This window comes from Arachis ipaensis, chromosome B5, assembly GCF_059453495.1.
Source record: "Arachis ipaensis isolate K30076 ecotype BB chromosome B5, ASM5945349v1, whole genome shotgun sequence".
NCBI classification, from domain to species: Eukaryota; Viridiplantae; Streptophyta; class Magnoliopsida; order Fabales; family Fabaceae; genus Arachis; species Arachis ipaensis.
Window position 1 is genome coordinate 155,880,652 of NC_142440.1, and position 19,955 is coordinate 155,900,606.

A 19,955-nucleotide genomic window follows, 5' to 3' on the forward strand; every position below is an offset into this window, starting at 1 on the left:
ATGTCCATTCTCCTCTCTCTGTTGCCGCGTCTCCCACCTCGTCCACTGTTTTGTCCTTTGGCTCGTCATTGCGTCCCCCCATTGCGTCATTTCGAAAGAAGTCACCATCGTGTCATTTAGACTTTTTGTATAAAATCTTGCAGTTTTTGTATAAGATAAATACTTGCAGCTCTATTCATATGGAAATTAATAATTAGTTAGAACTATTATGTAGATGAATAATGGAGTCTCCGCGGGAAATGGAGCCCGTGAAGAATGGAGATGGGGAGCAATATTCCCCCACGGCGGAGAATGGAGACGGGGATGGAGAGCAAATCTGAGGGCGAGGATGGAGAGCAGGAAGGCATCCCCCGCCCCTGCCCCCGCCCCTTTGACATCCCTACCTCTATCTATGGAGAGATCGTTTGAAACATTTGACATAAAAGGGAGTGAATAGAGGCCTCGGTCTCCTCAACTTTTTTTTTAAAAAATTAATAGTAATAAGTTATTATGTATAATTTAATTTTAAAAAAATTATTTAATATTTAGTTTAATATAAATAAAAATTCAGTTTAATTTAAATATTAATAATTTTTAATATTTAAAAAGTAAGTAATAATATTAAAAAATTTAAAAAATATATTATTACTAATATCTTTTAATTAAATAAAAATTTTTAAATCTCATAAAATAAATTCTTTTTCTTTTTGTGATTGTCTTTTTTAATTCATTCGATATTAATTTTTTTTGTTTCAACTGCTACAACTAAGAGATCTTTTTTAACTATGAATATTGTGAAAATAACTCAAAAACAAAATAAAAGATGAATTTCTTGCTAATTGTCTTTTAGTTATATTGAAAAGAAAATTACTGAAAAATTTGACGCAAATTCTATTATCGATAAATTTTATGATATGAAGAATTAACCATTTCGTTAGTAAAAAGTACACACATATTTTTTGTATTTTAAAATATATTTTTTATCGGTATATTTTTTGTAATATATCTTATATTATATAATTTTTTATATAATTTTTAATATTATATGTGTTATTGACCCCATAATAACATTTTTGGATCTATCCCTACATTTGACAATGGTAAAAATAAAGAGTAATTCTCCACGTACAAGTGATTTTCCATACAAGTCATTTATAAACATGCTGTTTCACGTTTTTTTTTGTGCCTCTTTTTCTTCTTCTTCTTTCTCCGTGCTTCCTCTTCCTTTTCCTCCTCTGTGTCTCTTTTTCTTCTCTTCCTCCCTTTTTTTTATTGAAATTTCTTCTCATCTTTTCGTTTTCTCTTTCTCCTTCATCAAAATCACCAGAAAAAACGAAGAAACATTATTCAAGGTACGTTTCTTGCCTTCTATTTCTCCTTCTTCTTCTTCTTGCTACACGTTCTTCTTCCTCTTCTTATTCTTCTTCTTCATTTACGTGCTTTTCTCTTTGTTTTCTTTCTTCGTTATTCTCGGTTTCCATTGTTTTTTGACATCAAGCTCTGAAATCGTTTTTGAAGAAGAAGAAGTAGCAGCAGAAGATGAGGAGGAAAAAGAGAAAGAGTTCTGAATTATGCATAAGGTGTACTTCAACGAATTTTGGGTGTATTTCTTAAATTCTTTGGGTGTATTTTTGTAATCCTTTGGGTGTATTTCTATAATTCTTTGGGTGTATTGATTTCAAGAAGAAATATACTGTCTCTCCCTATATTGGGTGTATTTCTTAAATCCTTTGGGTGTATTTCTTAAATCCTTTGAGTGTATTTCTGTAATCCTTTGGGTGTATTTCTGTAATTGTTTGGTTTATTTCTGTAATTGTTTGGGTGTATTTCTGTAATCCTTTGGATGTATTTCTATAATTGTTTGGGTGTATTTTTGTAATCGTTCGGGTATATTTCTGAAGTTCCATCATCTTCAAAACAATTTCAAAGCTTGATTTCAGAAACCATGAAAATCGAAAAAAATAGAAGGAGATCGAAGGCAAAGAGAGAACGTTTTTCCATACAAATCATACAAGTCATTTATATTCACGCTTCTTCTTCTTCTTCTTCTTATTCTTCTTCTTCTTCTGTAACGCGCATGTTAGGCCCAACATCTTCTTCCGTAACGCGCGTATTAGGCTCAGCTTGTAAGACTTGTAAACAAAAATGACTTGTATATGTAGCACTCCTCTAAAATAAAATATAACAACAACAACATAACAACAACAAAATACTCAAATTGATTAATAAAATTTAGATGCCAACTAATTTACTTCTCTTTCAGATTTGAAATCAATTTGGTTTTTGGATAAGTGGTGAATCTTGAGTTTAGTCCAATTCTAATTTTTGAGATTAGCCTCTAATTTTTTAATTGCTATAATTTAATTTTTTGGATTCAAAAAATGTATTAATATAATTTTTTTGTATATTTTCTATCATCAAAATTTAATACTGTTAGTCCCGTATCTCAAAATTTATCACGTTATATATATTAAAACGACATTATATACATTTTAACGTTAAAAAAGATATTAAACGACGTGATTTGAATAGTTGAGTCCCAACTATAACATCAAACTGAAGTTATTTTATTGTTGTGTTTAATAAAAGAAAACTGATCTCATGGAACTCATTTTTCACTCAATTAAATCAAATTAAACTTAGATTTAGTCGCAATTATTGCTAATTAGTATGAGAACTCACAAACATTTTCCACCAAAATCATTTGCCCTAAACTTTAGACTTTAAAATTATTATTTTATCTAAAATTTTAAACACTAAATTGTAGACTTTAATTTATAAATTTTAAATCTTAATTTTAAATTCTAAATTAAAAAAATAATTTTATAATAAAAAAGTAACTAATTAAAAATTAATTTCATATAGCTATTCTCATATAAAACAATGGGACCAACCAAAGTGACATTTAGAAAACGACCCTTACATTTAAAATTTTAGAAATTAAATTAAACATTTATTCGGTTAAAATAAAACATTTTGTCCCGCTACATATTAACACGTGTTTCATGTTACAACCCAAATCCACACCATTTTTTTTCCAAACCATAACGTTTTTTATTTATATTAAAATTATTTTTAAAATTTTTTTAATTTTATTTCTAAAATTTTATATAAAATTAATATCTAGAATAATTTTAACATAAATAAAAAATATTAAAAATAAAATTAAATATAACTAAACGTTACAATTTAAAAAAAAAATTGCAAATATTAGACATAAAAAAATATATTTTCTCAATAAAAAAGAAAATCACTTGTTTATCATTTAAAATGGAAAAAATGAAAAGAGAAAATATATGATTCAAAAATTAGAAGAAGAAAAGAACAAAATAAAGTAGGGAGTAGGGATAAGGACCATCATCCCCAAACACAACAAAACAAAGCAGGTACCCACACTCACTACAACACAACACTTAAAAGTTAAAACCTCACTTCACACGCGGCGAAGCGTTCTCTCTCTCTATCTCTCTCCACCGCATAGCTTCACTACTACCTTTCTTCTCCTTCTTCTTCTTCTTCTTTCTCACAATCACTCTCTAGAAAAAAAAAGTCCCCAAAAAACGTTTCTTTTGTGCCTACAATTAATAAAACAATTAACTTACCCCTTCATTCTCTCTCTTTTTTTCATCCAAAAAATAAAACATACAACAACTTCAAAACGTTACACACTTACACACACTCTTTATTACCCTCCTCCTCCTTATATTTTTCAATTGGGGTCTTCAATCTTCAACCTTTAATAAATTGGAGGGCATTGAACCAAAATAAAACCCAGAAGAAGACACTATTATTATTATTGTTGTTATTATCATTTTGGTTTAAGTAAACATTTATAGTAGAGGTAACATTTTTTTAGTGGGGGTGCAATTTGTCTTTTGCTATAATTAGTCCTATTTCTCTCTCTTCTTACTTTGGTTCCTTATTTTCTTCTCCTTATTTTCTTCTCCTCCCTATCCATTGCAATTACTACTACTTCCTCAATACATCATCACATTTAATTATATCCTCCTTTTTTTTTTCCTTAAAAAAATTTAATTTATGTCAACGTTTAGTAGTGAGAATGGTGCAATAATGCAAATCTCTTCTTATAAGGAAAGTGATATTTTTTTTGTCTTGACAAATTTGAAAGAATAAAGAAATTTCTCTCTATATATAACAAGGTTGATTGAGGCTTCCTTTGATGAAAGGCGAGCTAAGAAGGAAAGTTGGTGAGGCAAAATTACCAAAAAGGACCTTAATTACATGACACACACAACACAACTCTGCATAACCATGTGTGAGACTTGAGAGCTTCATTCCCCAATTCCTATCTATATATCCAAAACCTCTCACACCCAAAAAAAAAAAAAAAGAGAAAAAAAATTGAAATACCCATTTGCTCATTCACACAAAAATTGAATCTTTTCAGAGTTTCTGACACTTTCCCGGGAAAATTGTGCGTGATCGGAGAGAATGTCTTCGTGTTTTTCAGGAAGTTCTCCACCGTCGAACGTGGAACGCTTTCTTCAATGTGTCACTCCCTTCGTTCCTTCACACACTCTTCCTCAGGTACCCTTTTTTATTTTTGTTTATTTTATTTATAAAATTGTAATTCTCGTTTTTTTTTAATGACAAAAAAGTTTTGATTATGGGTGTCAGAAAAACTGCAAGTCGTTTCTTTCTCTGATCCTGCTCTGTTTCCACTCTCTTCAATTCACCGGAAATTGTGTTTGTGTGTGTCTTTTTTTTTTTTTTTCTTTTCTTTTCAATTTTCATCATAAAAAACATAATTTAATTTTTGAATATTTATATGTAATTTTTTTATATAAAATTATTACATAATAATTGAATTAAATATATTAAATTATCTAATAATTTTTAATTAATAATAATTTTATAAAAATAAATGCATGTGATTTTTATCAATTTTCTAGCTTTGTATTCTATTGAGAAGATTTTTGGATATTTATTTTTGTTCGGCCTTTAAATTTCGGTTGTGATTTCAAATAGTTAGCGTGTCAAATCAAAGCATTGTTTTCAGGATTTAATTTTTATGTGATTTAATCATAAAACAGTTTTATATGTTTCTGTAATTATGAATTTAATTCTAATGTACTAATAGAATAAATATTTTTATACGATTCCTGAATTAAATTTATATATTTATTTATTTAGATTTTTTCTTAAATTATAAATTTATAATTAAATGTTTATATAAAATTTTTTGAACAAAATATAAAAATTAAATTTGATTTTGTTGATAATAAATATTTTTTCCACACTCATAACTTTAATGAGAATTTTAAAGGAATAAAAATTTACTTAATTGATTATATAAAATATTTTGTGTCGTTCTTATCCTCTAGAATCTTGTGATTGTTTTTATGGGCTTGCTATTTGCATATTATTGTTAGTTTTAGGAAGGTGTTTTGTTTAATATTTTTCATTATGAAACGTTTTCAATTCATATCTTAATTATATAGTAAATTACTCTTCTATCAACGCTGTACGATATTATATTAGCGTTTCTATTTTGTAAAAATACGAGAAAATACGAGTATGTTATGTATACACTAAAATCAGACAATCAGTTATTAAAATTAGATATTAATATAAAATATATATTAAAATATAAAATATATATTAAAAATAAATTAAATAATATATATATTTATATATAAATATATAATAATTAATTTTTGTAATTAATTTTAGTGTATAATTAATATTTTTTTTAAAACTAAAGTAATATACACTGATTTTTTAATAATAAATTCAGTCTGATAATATTCCTTATTTTCTGTAATAATTATGAAACAAAGTCAAATACATATCTCCTTTTTATTTTAGTAAAAAATATATTTTAATAATATTAGAATGAAATATTGATTTAAATTTATGCAATTAATGCTGTGTATACCGCATATATCCTTAAAAAAAAGCTAAAGAAGATATGATTCACTTTATATATACTGTGGTCCAAACTCCAAAGTGCCTATTGAGTATTGAGCCTTTTTTTTTTCTTTTTTTTTTTGTTAATGATATATTAAGATGTTTAGTCGCATTTGTTTGTTTAGTGTATTTTATTTTATCAAGATGTATATATGACCCAATAAATAGAAAAATAATTATAATTCGGGCATTAATGATTGTGTCTATGTTATTGAAGGTATTTGTTAATAAATGTGTGGATATGAAACATATATTGAAATTATATTATATATAAGTATATATACTGGCATTCCAAAAATATAGACATAGATATACACTCTTTCATTTTTTATTATTATGTAATTATTTTTCATTATTATGAAACATATATGAATTCTTCTTCATCGTTTGGTAGCTAGAATCTTTATGCCTAATCCAGTTATTTATAATTTATAATTTATAATAAGCACCTAATATACTAACCTGCGGAAATTAAACTGGATTAGAAAATGTAAAGGTGGGTCAGGTTTCATGATCTGTTTCATTTGCAATTTAATTAAAGGTGGGTCAGGTTTCATGATCTGTTTCATTTGCAATTTAATCTCTATTTTATAGATTTTCAAGCACTTTATGATCTTTTTTCCAGGTGGTTTTAACTTCTAAATTAGTGTTATGTATGAAGTTTTTATTTTCACTTTCTAGTTCTCCTAATTTCCAAATGAGAAAGAAAATTAATATTTTTAGTCAAATTAAAAAATTAATGCATTTGACCATGATTTAATTTAACTATAAACTTAAATCTTCGTGAAATAATTTAAATTTATAATTTTTTTATACTATTCATATAAATAATAGTAGATAATATAAAATTAAACTTGGAGTCATGAAAAACACTTAAAAGTGCTTGTTTGTTTTTTATAAATAAACAAAAAAAAAATTGTATCCTGTTTTTACCCTTTTTTTTTCTTGGTTTTTCAAAAATTCCATAAACAGAAACATTATTAAACCAAAGTACCAAACATGCCCTAAGGTCTAGTACTAGCAGTAGTTCTTTTTTTGAGGTTCTGTATATATATAACTAATAACTAAATAGATTAATTTTTTATTTTTAAATTTAGGATTTAGATAAAAAAATATCTTATAAATTTTTATTGAAATTCTTAACATAAAAATTTTATTAGAAAAGTTAGATAGTTGAAATTTTCAATGTACTTTATAGATTATAAAAATACATTTATTAGTAGAATTTTTAAATTTATTATAAAATAACAATTTAATTTACTTAATTATTGTGCTTGTCCTCTTCCTTTTTCACCCTTGTGCATTGTGAATGGTGGGGGCAAAACTGTTATATAGACTATATTAACACTTTTAATATAACAAAACTCAAATTAATGATTAGTCCGAGTGGCTGAGTGGGCCAAACAGTGTCTTAAGATGGGAATATTCCCTTGGATTCCCTTGGGAAAAATATCTTTCCCATGTGGCATATTTTAATTTTTATTTCATTTTATTAATAGAAACCAGAAAGCATATTTCAAGTTTATATCCTACATAAGGAAATGTGCGACGAATCTCCCTAATATACAGATAAAATTAAAAACAAAAATAATAGAAATTCCATTTTGTTTATTTTTTTTATTGAATGAAATTATATACTGAATATTCTCCTCATGTTTTCCGAAGTATGGTAATGACCAACTTAATGGGTGTCATCATTTTTTTAATTATTTTTCCTTCCAAAAAAGTAAAAAAACAAAGAGAGGGGTTGGGAGGACAGCTATGATCTGATGTTTTGTTTCTAGGATTTACATTTAATTTCAGTTACCATAAGTATTTTTCTTTTCTATTTTTGTAGATAGTCTATAAATAATTAAAGAAACAAGGATTTTTTTTTCTCTGGTCCTTTTCAATAAAGGCACCAGTATTTGTATTTTTTTAACAAAAAACAATTAAAAGATAAGTAGTTGTAATAAGTCAAAAGTGATTAATTCTGTTTACACTTGATTTTGATTTGGAGCGGAAACAAAGCTTCTTATTGGAGAAAAAATGCCTAATTTTAAAGATAAACCTCTGTCAACCAAAAAAAGTAAAATAAATAAATAAAACATAAACCTAAAATGTGGTCTAAGGATAATTGCCACGTGTTTGTTGTGGATCCACCTTACCCCATGTGTCAAATGACTAGCATATCTGATTTACATATGTGGGCTCCAAATTTCAATGGGGGGGACCAATACACAGTAATGTTATGTTCCTAGTCCTAGTAGGCTAGTATTGACATCTTTCAAGTTTTGTTGCAACCTGTTACTTTGATAAGAATAAAAATTGTCCCCACTGGGTTTTCCCACTTGATTTGTTTCTAGTTCTAGGTGGTAAAATTGTAATGTTGAGAATTTGGTCAATGTTACTGGCCAATGAAAAGTGGACCAATAATGAGTGTAATTGTAATTGCATATATTTGATTATGACTTTAATGGCAACATAATGGAGTAAAAATGTGTTTTTTTTTTCCCTTGCATTTTATGAATCTATTCTTAGTAAACCCATTTTGCAATATTTGACCCAAATGTTGTAGAGTTCTAAAGGGGTGATGCCCTTAATGGTAGTCAAAACTTTTTTTGATATTACAATTTTGAATAGATTAATTGATTCTGAAAATTTCTATTAAATTAGATGATTTTACTATTCAAATTGTAGTGTAGGTTTTATGTTTTCCATGTTTAATTTATTCTTTTGATTATATAAAATTTCGAGTTTTGTTTATCTTATATACTCTTCACATTTTTTATCCCTATTGTTGGTCCTTGTGTGATTAGATTGAATGTGACTCATTTTCCTCTTCTAATTGAAATTTACAATTCAAACTTATAAAGATATATGGTCTGTTGCTATTAGAGACAATTATTGTAATTAGTAGTTAGTTAAGAATTAGTTGGTAGTTGATTACTATCGCATGCTTATATAATGGATAAGATTTTGAATTTAGTAATCTTGACTCGTAGCTTTTTTCTCATTTCTTTACAACTGTTTTGTTTTAACGGCGGATTTCAACCGTTGCATTAAACCTTTTTTTGCTTTTATGACGGTTTTGGCAGAGTTGCTTGAGTGATCTAAATAGCCTGTGGCAACCTCATGGTAATAAGGATTCAATTGAATACTTCACTTTGAAGGATCTCTGGGATTGCTACTATGAATGGAGTGCATATGGTGCTAGTGCTCCCGTGATGTTGGAGAGCGGCGACACTGTAATTCAGTATTATGTTCCGTACCTTTCCGCCATCCAAATCTACACCAACAAGTCTGTCCAGGCCTCTAGGACTAGAAGAGAGGACAGCGAAGGAGTTGAGTTCGAAAGCGATTCGTGGAGCGATGATAGCGGCAGCGATAACCTATCTAGATCCTTAAGTAACAATTCCAGCAAAGCATGGGATGCTGTTTCCGAGGATTCGAGCTCTGACCACGACGGCTCGTGGCCGACAAGGGACAAGCTTGGCTACCTTTACTTGCAATACACGGAGATGGCTTCGCCTTATGCAAGGGTTCCGCTCATGGAGAAGGTAGCCTTATGTTCTCAAGTGAAGATAGATAGATAAGATTTGTAGGTACATTACACAATGCATAACTTGTGATTGTTTCTTGTTTCAGATTCCCGAGTTAGCTAGAACCCATCCGGCACTAATGACATTCAAAAGTGTTGAGCTTTCCCCGGCAAGTTGGATGGCGGTTTCATGGTTAGCATCATTCATTGTGATTTTCCCATCAGGCCATTTTATTTCTTAGTGTCGATAAGAAAAAAAATGCTCTGTTTGTAAATTATAATGATTTTTATAGTTGTGATTTCTACATTGTCTTTTTTAACACTATTATTTTCAATAAGAAGTTAAATCTATGTTGAATAGGTACCCGATTTACACCATTCCGAGTCGAAAAAATGACAAGGACTTAGAAGCATGCTTCCTCACTTATCACACATTGTCCTCATCTTTTCAAGGTAACACTTAGGAATAGGTGGTAGATTGCATTTTTCATGTTTTCTTAACTGCGAAATAGGAAGAATCGAGGAACTTTTTACACAAATGAAAATTATGATACTAGACACGTTTATTGTGTCCATGCATTGTTTTGGATCAAGAGTGACAAAGTTATTTAGTTTGATTTACATAATTGAGTGAATGTTCATTTTGGTCCTTAGAGTTGTGTACTTACATGACTTTTCACTTCAAAAATCTTTCATTTAGAAAAATTAACAATTTAATTCCTAAAATTGAATCACGCTATACATTTCCAGGAACCAAATAATTACTTTCTTAATTTCATACGCTAAAGTAAAGCATGTACACAATTTCAAGAACCAAAATGGAGACTCGCTCCTACGCAATTGTTGCGAAACCAGGCATGATCGAATCCTCGCCAAAATCTTAACACAATTTCTTACATGTGTCTGCAGATTGTGAAACAGAAAGTGACAACATTGACACAGAGAAAGACATATATTGGTGGTGTGGTTGGGGAAGCACTGAAGGAAACAAATGCAAGAACAAGAACGGAAGCAGTGGTGGTGGCAGCATTTCTGTGCCGCCTTTCGGTCTAGCTACCTACAAGATGCAAGAAGATCTATGGCTGAATCCAGAGCCATGTGAATATGAAAGGATATCATATCTGTACAGTGCTGCAGATTCATGGTTGAAACAGCTCAATGTTTATCACCATGACTTCAACTTCTTCACACAACACCCTACACCAACAACCTTGTAGTAAATTCCCTTCATTAACTAAATTAACTACCCTTTTGGTTAGCTTTCAACTTCTGACTCCGGCATAATAACAAAATATTTCAGTTCCCTTGGGTCCAAATTCTGAGAAATGTAAAGTTTTGTAGTTAACCAGAGAGATAGAAAGAAGGGGGTAGTTTTTTTTATTTATTTATTTTTTTACCAATCAATTTCAGTTTCTTTTGCTATTTTTTAAGAAAAGGGTAGCAGTTTGTAGTTGTAGGTAATAACTAAATTATGATAATGTTTTGTACATTAGTCTTTTTTTTCTTACTTTTTATTTTCATGACTCAAATTTGATGAGACTGAAAAACGGGATTTGATGAATTCTTACACCATTAGATGAAACCAATGACTTTATATAGTTTTAAAGAATAAATTTCAAAAATGATACTCAAAATCAAAACATTCTAATGTTGAGAAAAATAATTTAAAAAAATTATTAAGTTTAACAAAAATAATCAATGTCAAATACTGTTATTTTTGTTGACAGAAAATACTTAATTAACTAACAAAAAGAATGACATGACAATTAAAAGATTATCTAACATTGTTGATTATTTTAAAATTATGCAAACTCTAATTTCTCAAATAATTTCCTAGTCTCCGTTTCTATATTTCTCAAATAAGTTCATATTCAATTCGGTCTCTATTAATATTTTATTGGCAACCTCTACAAATCAAATACCCTTCTAGCAGATCATTTTGCATACATGGTTATTAGCAAATTTTCAATGTACTCCTCTTTAATAAGAGATCTCCTACTTGTATACAACTAGATATAAGATTTAGAAATACAATAAATTCTATGTCAGTAGTCAGTACTCTGATGCTGCATTTGGTTGAATAAATTAAACGCTTCCACAAGAAGGCCAACTTTCACATAACCTACCATAAATATTATTCTCACATATAAATATCAAAATTATTTTTCAACTTTTCATGTTGAAAAGTTTACATACTCTTCCCAGTTCCCATATTCCATCAGTGATATAGTACGCTACAGAAACTTTATATACATCTTTTTTAATCATTTCAAGCTTAAGTTTCTGTGAACAATTATTTTTTATACTGTAAATTTACCAAATTGTTGGAATAGGCTGATATGAAAAAATTTCACCGAGTAAAGTGAAATGTGCTATCTTCATTATTATTGAATATTGACTATTGATAGTAATAATAATAAAAATAGTAAATAAACTAAAATCCATCATGATTGATGAAGCAAATTGTAATGCCTGAACATGTCATATGACAACTTCTATATATAGAGATATAAATACAATAATTAAAAGACCATGTCTTAACCTATTATATATATGGAATAATTCTTTAAATAAGATAATAATAATGGTAACCGGTATAACTGCAACACACATGCCATGTATGCTAATGGAAATGCAGAGAAGTATTCTAATTTTTTGTCATACCATTTGTCACAAACTTTATTAAATTAGAAAAATACTATTTACACTAAATATTTTTGACATTTATATAAAAATACGGTTGTTATAAATTAATCACTTATTTAAATTATTTTTTAGTTAACAAATTAAAAAATCTATGTACAGTTGTTAAAAAAAATACTAGTATGAAAATAATATTTATCATAAGGAGACATGCAATGGAATTGAATTAAATTTGAAAAATCCATTTAAGGTAACAACATTAAATTGCAACATAATTATCAAAACCGGTCCAGATAGTGTAATAAACCGGACAAAAAAGAGAATTGGTAAAAACCGATTAGACCTGACCGGTTTAGAAAAAGCAATGAACCGAACAGATTTAAAAAATTCGGACCGGTCGAAATAAAAAAAAAAATTAGAAAAACCCAAGCCCAAAGGCAAAAAGAAGTTGTTTGATGTTGTTTTTTTTTCAAAAAAATAAAAGAAGCCTAGCTTAGTCTTTCCTGAGCCCATCCCCACCTCTATCAGACTATCACTCTCACCTCAACTTCCAAAACGACACCACCCCCAGCTCTCTCTCTCTCTCTCTCTCGTCGCTTCTCGCCTCTCTCCTCAGCTGGTTGTGGTTTTCGACTTCTTGCTTCGAGTCTCGCCGTTAGCTTCCTTGGCGCAACCAGAAGCTGGTCCCCGATCTGGTGAGTTCTGACTGATTAGATAACCGGTTCGGTTCCGAAACTATGAATTGCAATTTAATTTGCTTTGAAACATGTCATGTTTTGATTTCCAGTTCAGTGACCCATACTGCTAGTAATAGCTTTTCTCCTTTATGCATGTTGCCATTACGGCATTTCTTCTTTAGTATATATCATTGATGTACAATGAAATATGCTGTTTGGCTATTCAATTCTCATTTCTGATTTATAAGAGGGAGGGAGGGAGGGAGGAGAACAACCATCGCTTTCTGCAACTCGCTCCCTTCCCTCCAAAACCCTCTAAACTTTCTAAACTTCCAATATGAACTCACTTTTCATTGTTTTTCACGTTATCCTGCTTGCATCCTCGGTTCATCTCACGAATGCCTCTTATGAATATTTTAAACTTGCCCTTGTTTGGCCAACAACCTTTACTCGTATCCGTGCACCTGGAAGGATGATGACAAACCTCCCACAGCATTTCACAATACACGGTCTTTGGCCTACAAATTTCTCGCTTCCTTGGCCAGAAAATTGTGCTGATGAAGAGCCGGAGTATCATTTTGAAGAAGAATTGATGGTGAGTTAATTAATTAGACTTTTATCTATTTTCATTTATCTTGTTACATAATAAATTAATTATTAATTATTTTTATGATTTATTCTCGTAGACAGCGACATTGCAAGGTGTCTTAAACCGTGATTGGCCAAGTCTACAACCAGGAAAATCGAATATGGAGTTTTGGACGGATCAATGGGAAAAACACGGATCGTGTAGCGCTGAAAGGTTTGCTCAATCTAAATATTTTGAAGAGGCTGTATCTATTACACGTAAATTGGACATTGATGGCGAATTGAAGAAGGTTGGAATAATTCCCCACAGAACTAAAACTTATAGTCGCATTGCCATTGTCAATGCAATAAAAAAGACCAACACTCGTCAATTTGAGCCCGAACTTCTGTGCTTCAATGACAAGGGTAATGTGTTATTGCGGGAGATTCGCATGTGCTTTGATGCTGACTTAGATGAAATTATTCCATGTCCTATTAATAAATCTGCAGGTGTTAATTTATGCAAAACAAAGTCCAATTCCATTATAATACCTGTGTAATGTTTATTTGAATCCAAATATTATTATTATTATTATGTGTGAAAAATTGGGATCAATTATTGATTCCCTCATAAATAAATATGCTTGTATTCAGTTGATCTGTGTAATGTTTGTTTGAATTCAAATATTATTATTATTATTAAGTGTGAAAAATTGGGATCAATATTGATTCCCCATAAATAAATATACTTGTATTTAGTTGATCTATGCTCTTTAGGCGTTTCTGATGATTTGTATTCTTTTTTTTTCTATTCCCTTTTTGATTATCTAAAATTCCTTTATTATTTCATTTGTTGTTATCACATCATTTAGCAATTTGTTAATTTACTTAAAAAAATTTATGTACCAAATTTCTCAATCCTTTTCATATTTATAATTTATAATTTCCTTAAAAGAGAAGGAAAATAAAAGAAGAAAATTGTGAGTATTAAATTGTTCTTTTAGTTTTTGACCACTTTACTAGCATCTTCTTTGACTTGAAGTGAAAATGTGAAATAGTGCAAATGCAATAAAATCTATTAATAATATATTAAAAGACAGTTTAAGATAATGTCTAAATTTATTCCTAATTTTTTAGGTTTTTAGCATAATACTACGTCAGTTTAAATGGCTTTAAATTTATTGTTAATTTTTTACTCCTCTTTCTTTATGTCTCATTATTTATTTTTTAAATCTTAACGTCTTATTAAATTTATCAAATGTTACAAGGAATAAAATTAATGTCAATTCTACCTTAAGATCCTATTAAAATTATAAAACGTTACACCTAATAAAGGTCTCACTAAAATCCATGTAAATTCCACCTTAGGTTCTCATTAAAATTATTAAAATTATGAAACGTTACACCTAATAAAATTCAATATACAAAAAAAAAATTTATTCTTAAGGTTCCACTAAAAATGATCAAATGTTACAAGAAATAAAAATTAAATGTACAAATTCTTTTAGGCTTCCACTAAAGTTAAGATAATCAACCTATTTTAAATGTAATCAATTGTAATATTAATTTTAAAAAGTAACTAAACGAGTTTTTAAATATAATTAAAAATAACATAATTATATATTATTTATTCATAAGACGTAGGTTAATTTTGTTATTATAGAGTATGACAAATTTTTAACACAATATTTTAAATAAAATAAAAATAAAAGTTAGAAAAAAATGCTTCAAAATGTGCATTATTTTTTACCTATACAATAAATTGGAATACTAAAATACTAAAGAATCTAAAATATATGTATATTAACTAAATATTTCAACTTGCTTAGAAATTTGGACTAATGCACCACATAAACTCTCTTTTTATGCCACCGATTCTTCTCAAATTATCCATATAAACATAAACTCCCTTTTTATGCCACCAGTTTTTCTCAAATTATCTATATAAACAATAGTCAATATCATAAAGAATAAAGAATAAAAAAAAATTAATCACAATAGCACAAAAAAATAAAGGTAATTCTAAACTTAATTTAGATAAATAAATAATAAAAATTTTATATATAGTAGAGTCAAAAATAAAGATTTTATAAATTACATGTAAAATATTAAGGACAATAAAAATATAAAAGAAAATAAAAAATAAAAAGTATAAAAAAATATTATTAGTTTTTATTTTTTTGGTAATATTTATTACGTTTTTATTGAAAGTAATGAAGGATTTAAAAGACAAAATAAAAATACTAAATATAATTAGTAGAATGAATAAATTGTAATTAGTATAAAAAATTAAATAAAACAATTCGAACAAAATTTTATAATAGATTTCAATTTTTTATATAAGTTGATCTTTCCTTTTAGGAAAAAGTTTTTTCAAAACTTGATTGAAAAAAAATCATATAAATACTCCAAAAAAAACTCAGAAGATAAAGAAATGATGAAATATTTAGATTAAATATTTGGTAAATATTTCATTTTAAATGATAGTTTTCTTTTATATTAATATTTATTAACATTAATTTTATGTAATTGATTAAAATAATTATGCATTCGTACAATAGTAGTATAATAGGATTAATCTATTTTATAATAAAAAAATATTTTTAACTAATAATATATTGATTTGATTATCTATTTTAAAAACAAATAATTATAATCATGCATGATTGGTGTTTAATATTAATAATATATAATAATTTTTTTATATTAATATTTCTTAACATAAGTTTTACGCAATTGATTAAAATAACTATGTATTCATACAATAATCGTATAATAGAATTGATCTACTTTAAAATAGAAAAAGAAATTTCTAATTAAGATATATGAATTTGATTATATATCTATTTTAAGAATAAATAATTAGAATTATACATTATTAGTGTATAAATAGATAAAGAAAACGTTAAGGAGAGGATATTTTTATTAATTAATCAACAAATAATTAATTTGAAGACTTACTATCTGGTCTGATACGTGATAGAAGTTGAGAATTGGTTTTTTTCTATTGATGAAATTAAATCAACTTGGGCAGACATTGTTCAGACTTGAGATACAATAGCCCTATATTGCAACACAATTGGAAAAATATGGTTCAAGATGATTGGCTCCAAATTCAGGAAATATGACCAACATTTCAAAGGAATATTGGCCCTATATTTACTGTAAGATTTTAGGATCAAGTATAGTTTATGAAAACATTGAGAATTTTACTTATAAATAAGTCAATTTTACTTAAGTCAAATTAGTAAGTATATAAATGCTAAATATTGGTGAATTAATTTTAAAAAATGGTATATATAATAAAGTTTTTACTGTCTCCTTCTTAATAAAATTTAATAATTATATACAATTAAAAAGATACACTTAATTTAAGATAACGAAAGTGATACATAAAAAATTGAAAGATTTTAAATTTAACATATATAATGATGAATATAGTTTTAGTTTAATTATAATATATATACCAATAAAATATTATCAGACTATTAAAATAATTTGATTTTTGTAATTATTATTAACTTTAAATGTCATATATTGTTATCATAATAATGATAGCATACAAACTTTACACTTCTATAATGATTATTCAAGTATTCCAATGATCTTAATGCATCAAACTTAATTTTAATTTATATTACCATGTATCGTTTAATTTAGTCCAATTTTCTCTACCTTCTAAAAAGTTGGCAACTCATGCTACTTCTAATAATAATTTATTGTCCGTTCAGACTTCAGAATTTACTAACATGCTTTTTTTTTTTTTTTTTGAGAAAAAGTACTTTTTTTTTTTAGTATGTATAAGAAATAGGTCAATGGTGTTCGAACAAGCCTTCTAAACAAATGCAATGCTTCTAATGGGTGATCATCTTGTAATTATTGATGTCCATGAAAAAATGCTTTTTTTTTTTTTTGATAAACTCAAATTAAATATTCTTCCAGCAGATACAAGGTTATTAGCAAATCAAACATCTATTTTGCATACATAGTTATTAGCAAATTTTCAATAGACTCCTCTTTATAGCATCCAAGTCTGAGTACAAAAATAATTTGAGAATACACAAGTTCAAGTTGGAATAATGGACAATTATTCAATTTGTTTTCATTAATATTTCAAATATCCAAAACTGATTCGTGTGATATAATTTATTGTTTTTTAACACCTAAAATCCTATTTTTTAAAATATGAAATATAATTTGCTATTTCAAAATATTAGAATGTAATACAAATTGACTAACATGAATATTAAAATTAGTTTACATGCTTTTTTTATATTCTATTTAAGTACATCTTACATTTAAATTTGTATATTTATTAATCAATTAATTTCTTTCGTAAAAGAAAGAAGGCTTTTTTTTATAAATTCATGTACCAAATTTGCTTGTTTTGATATTAATATTGTGAATTACTTTGCCCGTGATGATATTAAAGGAAGCCAATTCATCGCCGTTGATATAAAAGATTACATCACATTTGTTGTCCATTCTAAATGCACAAAATTTTGAAAAAGGTCCAAATCTAAATATCTAAATGTGAAAAGCTTCACCCAAGATTCCTTCACACCAATTTCACCTAAAATAGATATTTTAATGCGACTATTCTTAGTAAATGAGGAAATCAGAGTAACAGACTTGTTGAGAACTACCAAAGTTCTGGTAGCGCCATCATCATTTTCTTACAGCCAAACAATTGATGTGGTTCGAAATGTTTCAGTGCTGAGGTTAAATGACACGAGTATTTCGTCGAGTCCATTCATGGCAAACTCGCTACCCACCAGTGGCATACTCCATTCAAGTACGCTATAGAAGCTTTACTTACGTTTTCTTTTTTAGTCATTTCAAGATCAAGTTTTTTCCAATAATTCTTTTTTAGTCATTTCAAGATCAAGTTTTTTCCAACAATTACTTTTTACTTTTTAGACTATAAATTTACCAAATTATTAGAACATGCTCTTCTAATAACATTGGATCATAAATATAATATACACATTGAATCACTTTATAATTATCATTCACATTATCATAACCAAATCCATGAACACTTACATGCGATCATAGCCGGGCTCATCATCAGTAATACCCGAAGGAATAATTTTACGCTCGTCGATTTTGGGATTCCAAAGTCTTATTATTACATCAGGACATGGTCGTGTACAGTGACATATAATGCCATTAATACATTCTAGAACCTGGCCGGGACCATAACTCTCAAACAGAGTTGGCAAAATTAATGTAACCATGTTTTCATATCTCTCTCCAAAAAGCAAATGTACATTATTTTCACTATCGACGTTTTTACCCCTTTGGTAAAATAATCTCCATAGAAGGAGAGATGATGAGTGGACAGTTTTAGATTTTAAATTCTCGTAGTACATGCTCTTAAAATCAGGATTTTTAAGTAAATTTATCCAAGACTTTCGCATACAACTAAATTGTTTCAAGAATTTAACGGATAATTTTACTAGAATTTTCAATGCAAGATCATTAAAAATTTGATCGTTATAATTTGCCATTTGCATTGAAAAAAAAAGGATGGAAACAAACAGATATTAGGGTCTTGTGCTTGTGCTATACCTTTTAAAATGTAACGAAAAATAAATTAGATTTCAATATAAAGTTTAAAAAAATTTTAATGGTATTACGTTTTTTTAGTTCTATTTGTTTCTCTTCTAATTAAGATCTCTAATATATAGGACTAAACATCAAACCAATCAAATTGATTGATTGGGAATATATATAGCAAATCTAAATATAATAAGAAAAAAAAAAGGAAGCCCATATAAATTGTATGAACTTCAATTGCATTTGCAAACACAAACATAAATGTATAATTATTATTTACAAGTATAATTATCCATGCCATACACATAATAAGATTGATATTATAATTTTAAATTATTTTTTAAAAATTAATTTCAATTATAATAATTTAATTAATAAAAAAATAACATGTTCATTGTTTATTTTTTTAATCTAATGTTAATTATTATAATTAATTTATGAAGAATGTTAGGGAACAGCAACTTTTATCATTTGTAGCCATCAAATAGTCATTAATAGTTTTAATAGTGTGAGATTGATGTGAGATTTCATCCAATGGCTCACTTTTTTTTGTTGGTTATATGCTGGCTAGAATTTAACAAAGTTACTGGTCCCTAGATTTTTCCTTAATTTATTTATTAAAATAAAAAATCCTGCAACACTTTATTTTCATTATAATAACTACGTCAAGTTTGTATCTTTTCCTTCAATTTCCATTCCCATATCAGAATTAATCCCACCCCAAATGCCTCCTTCCATTTCATTTCATCATCAAGTTAAGGAACACTTCAACGGTCAAACAATGAATAAAGAATGATGAATCAAACAATCCAGAAGGAACAACAAAAAAGAGAGAAAATGCAGCTTTTAATTTTAGCATCCGATTCTTCAGAACAAATGTAAAATAAAGATTCCAATTTTAACTTCATCTGGGTCGTTCTCAATTTCCTCATCTGGGGTTCGTCTTCCTTTTCACCTCATTCCTCTCATTGTCTCGTATTCCATTTTTTTTTTAATTGTCCTTATAGTTTTTCCATCAATTGGGGTGTTGAAAGAAGGAAAAGAAAATGTTTTTGGTTTTTATCTTCATTCTCTTC

General features: G+C 27.7%; 2 protein-coding genes across 3 annotated transcripts; both read left to right on the plus strand.

The window, feature by feature from the left end:
* The first annotated feature begins 3,441 nt into the window (after positions 1 to 3,441).
* On the plus strand, positions 3,442 to 10,935 carry LOC107644701 (uncharacterized). The gene is made up of 5 exons (XM_016348629.3): positions 3,442 to 4,527; positions 8,988 to 9,449; positions 9,538 to 9,623; positions 9,792 to 9,883; positions 10,340 to 10,935. The coding sequence occupies exons 1-5, from the start codon at positions 4,432 to 4,434 to the stop codon at positions 10,645 to 10,647; spliced, it is 1,044 nt and encodes a 347-aa protein (XP_016204115.1). The 5' UTR covers positions 3,442 to 4,431; the 3' UTR covers positions 10,648 to 10,935.
* A 1,665-nt stretch (positions 10,936 to 12,600) lies between these two features.
* Positions 12,601 to 14,080, plus strand: LOC107644703 (ribonuclease 3). Of its 2 annotated transcripts, XM_016348631.3 has the most exons (3): positions 12,601 to 12,768; positions 13,222 to 13,345; positions 13,437 to 14,080. In XM_016348631.3, the coding sequence occupies exons 2-3, from the start codon at positions 13,223 to 13,225 to the stop codon at positions 13,875 to 13,877; spliced, it is 564 nt and encodes a 187-aa protein (XP_016204117.1). In that variant the 5' UTR covers positions 12,601 to 12,768; position 13,222; the 3' UTR covers positions 13,878 to 14,080. The 2 variants fall into 2 exon arrangements, with proteins under 2 accessions (XP_016204117.1, XP_016204116.1); XM_016348630.3 differs by having other exon boundaries at positions 12,601 to 13,345.
* Positions 14,081 to 19,955: the final 5,875 nt, after the last annotated feature.

Coding starts and splice junctions, on each gene's coding strand:
- LOC107644703 (XM_016348630.3), top strand. CDS start 13,088: ATGAACTCACTTTTCATTGTTTTTCACGTTATCCTGCTTGCATCCTCG. Junction 13,346..13,436: donor ATTTTGAAGAAGAATTGATG/GTGAGTTAATTA, acceptor TTATTCTCGTAG/ACAGCGACATTGCAAGGTGT.
- LOC107644701 (XM_016348629.3), top strand. CDS start 4,432: ATGTCTTCGTGTTTTTCAGGAAGTTCTCCACCGTCGAACGTGGAACGC. Junction 9,624..9,791: donor AGTTGGATGGCGGTTTCATG/GTTAGCATCATT, acceptor TATGTTGAATAG/GTACCCGATTTACACCATTC. Junction 9,884..10,339: donor ATTGTCCTCATCTTTTCAAG/GTAACACTTAGG, acceptor ATGTGTCTGCAG/ATTGTGAAACAGAAAGTGAC.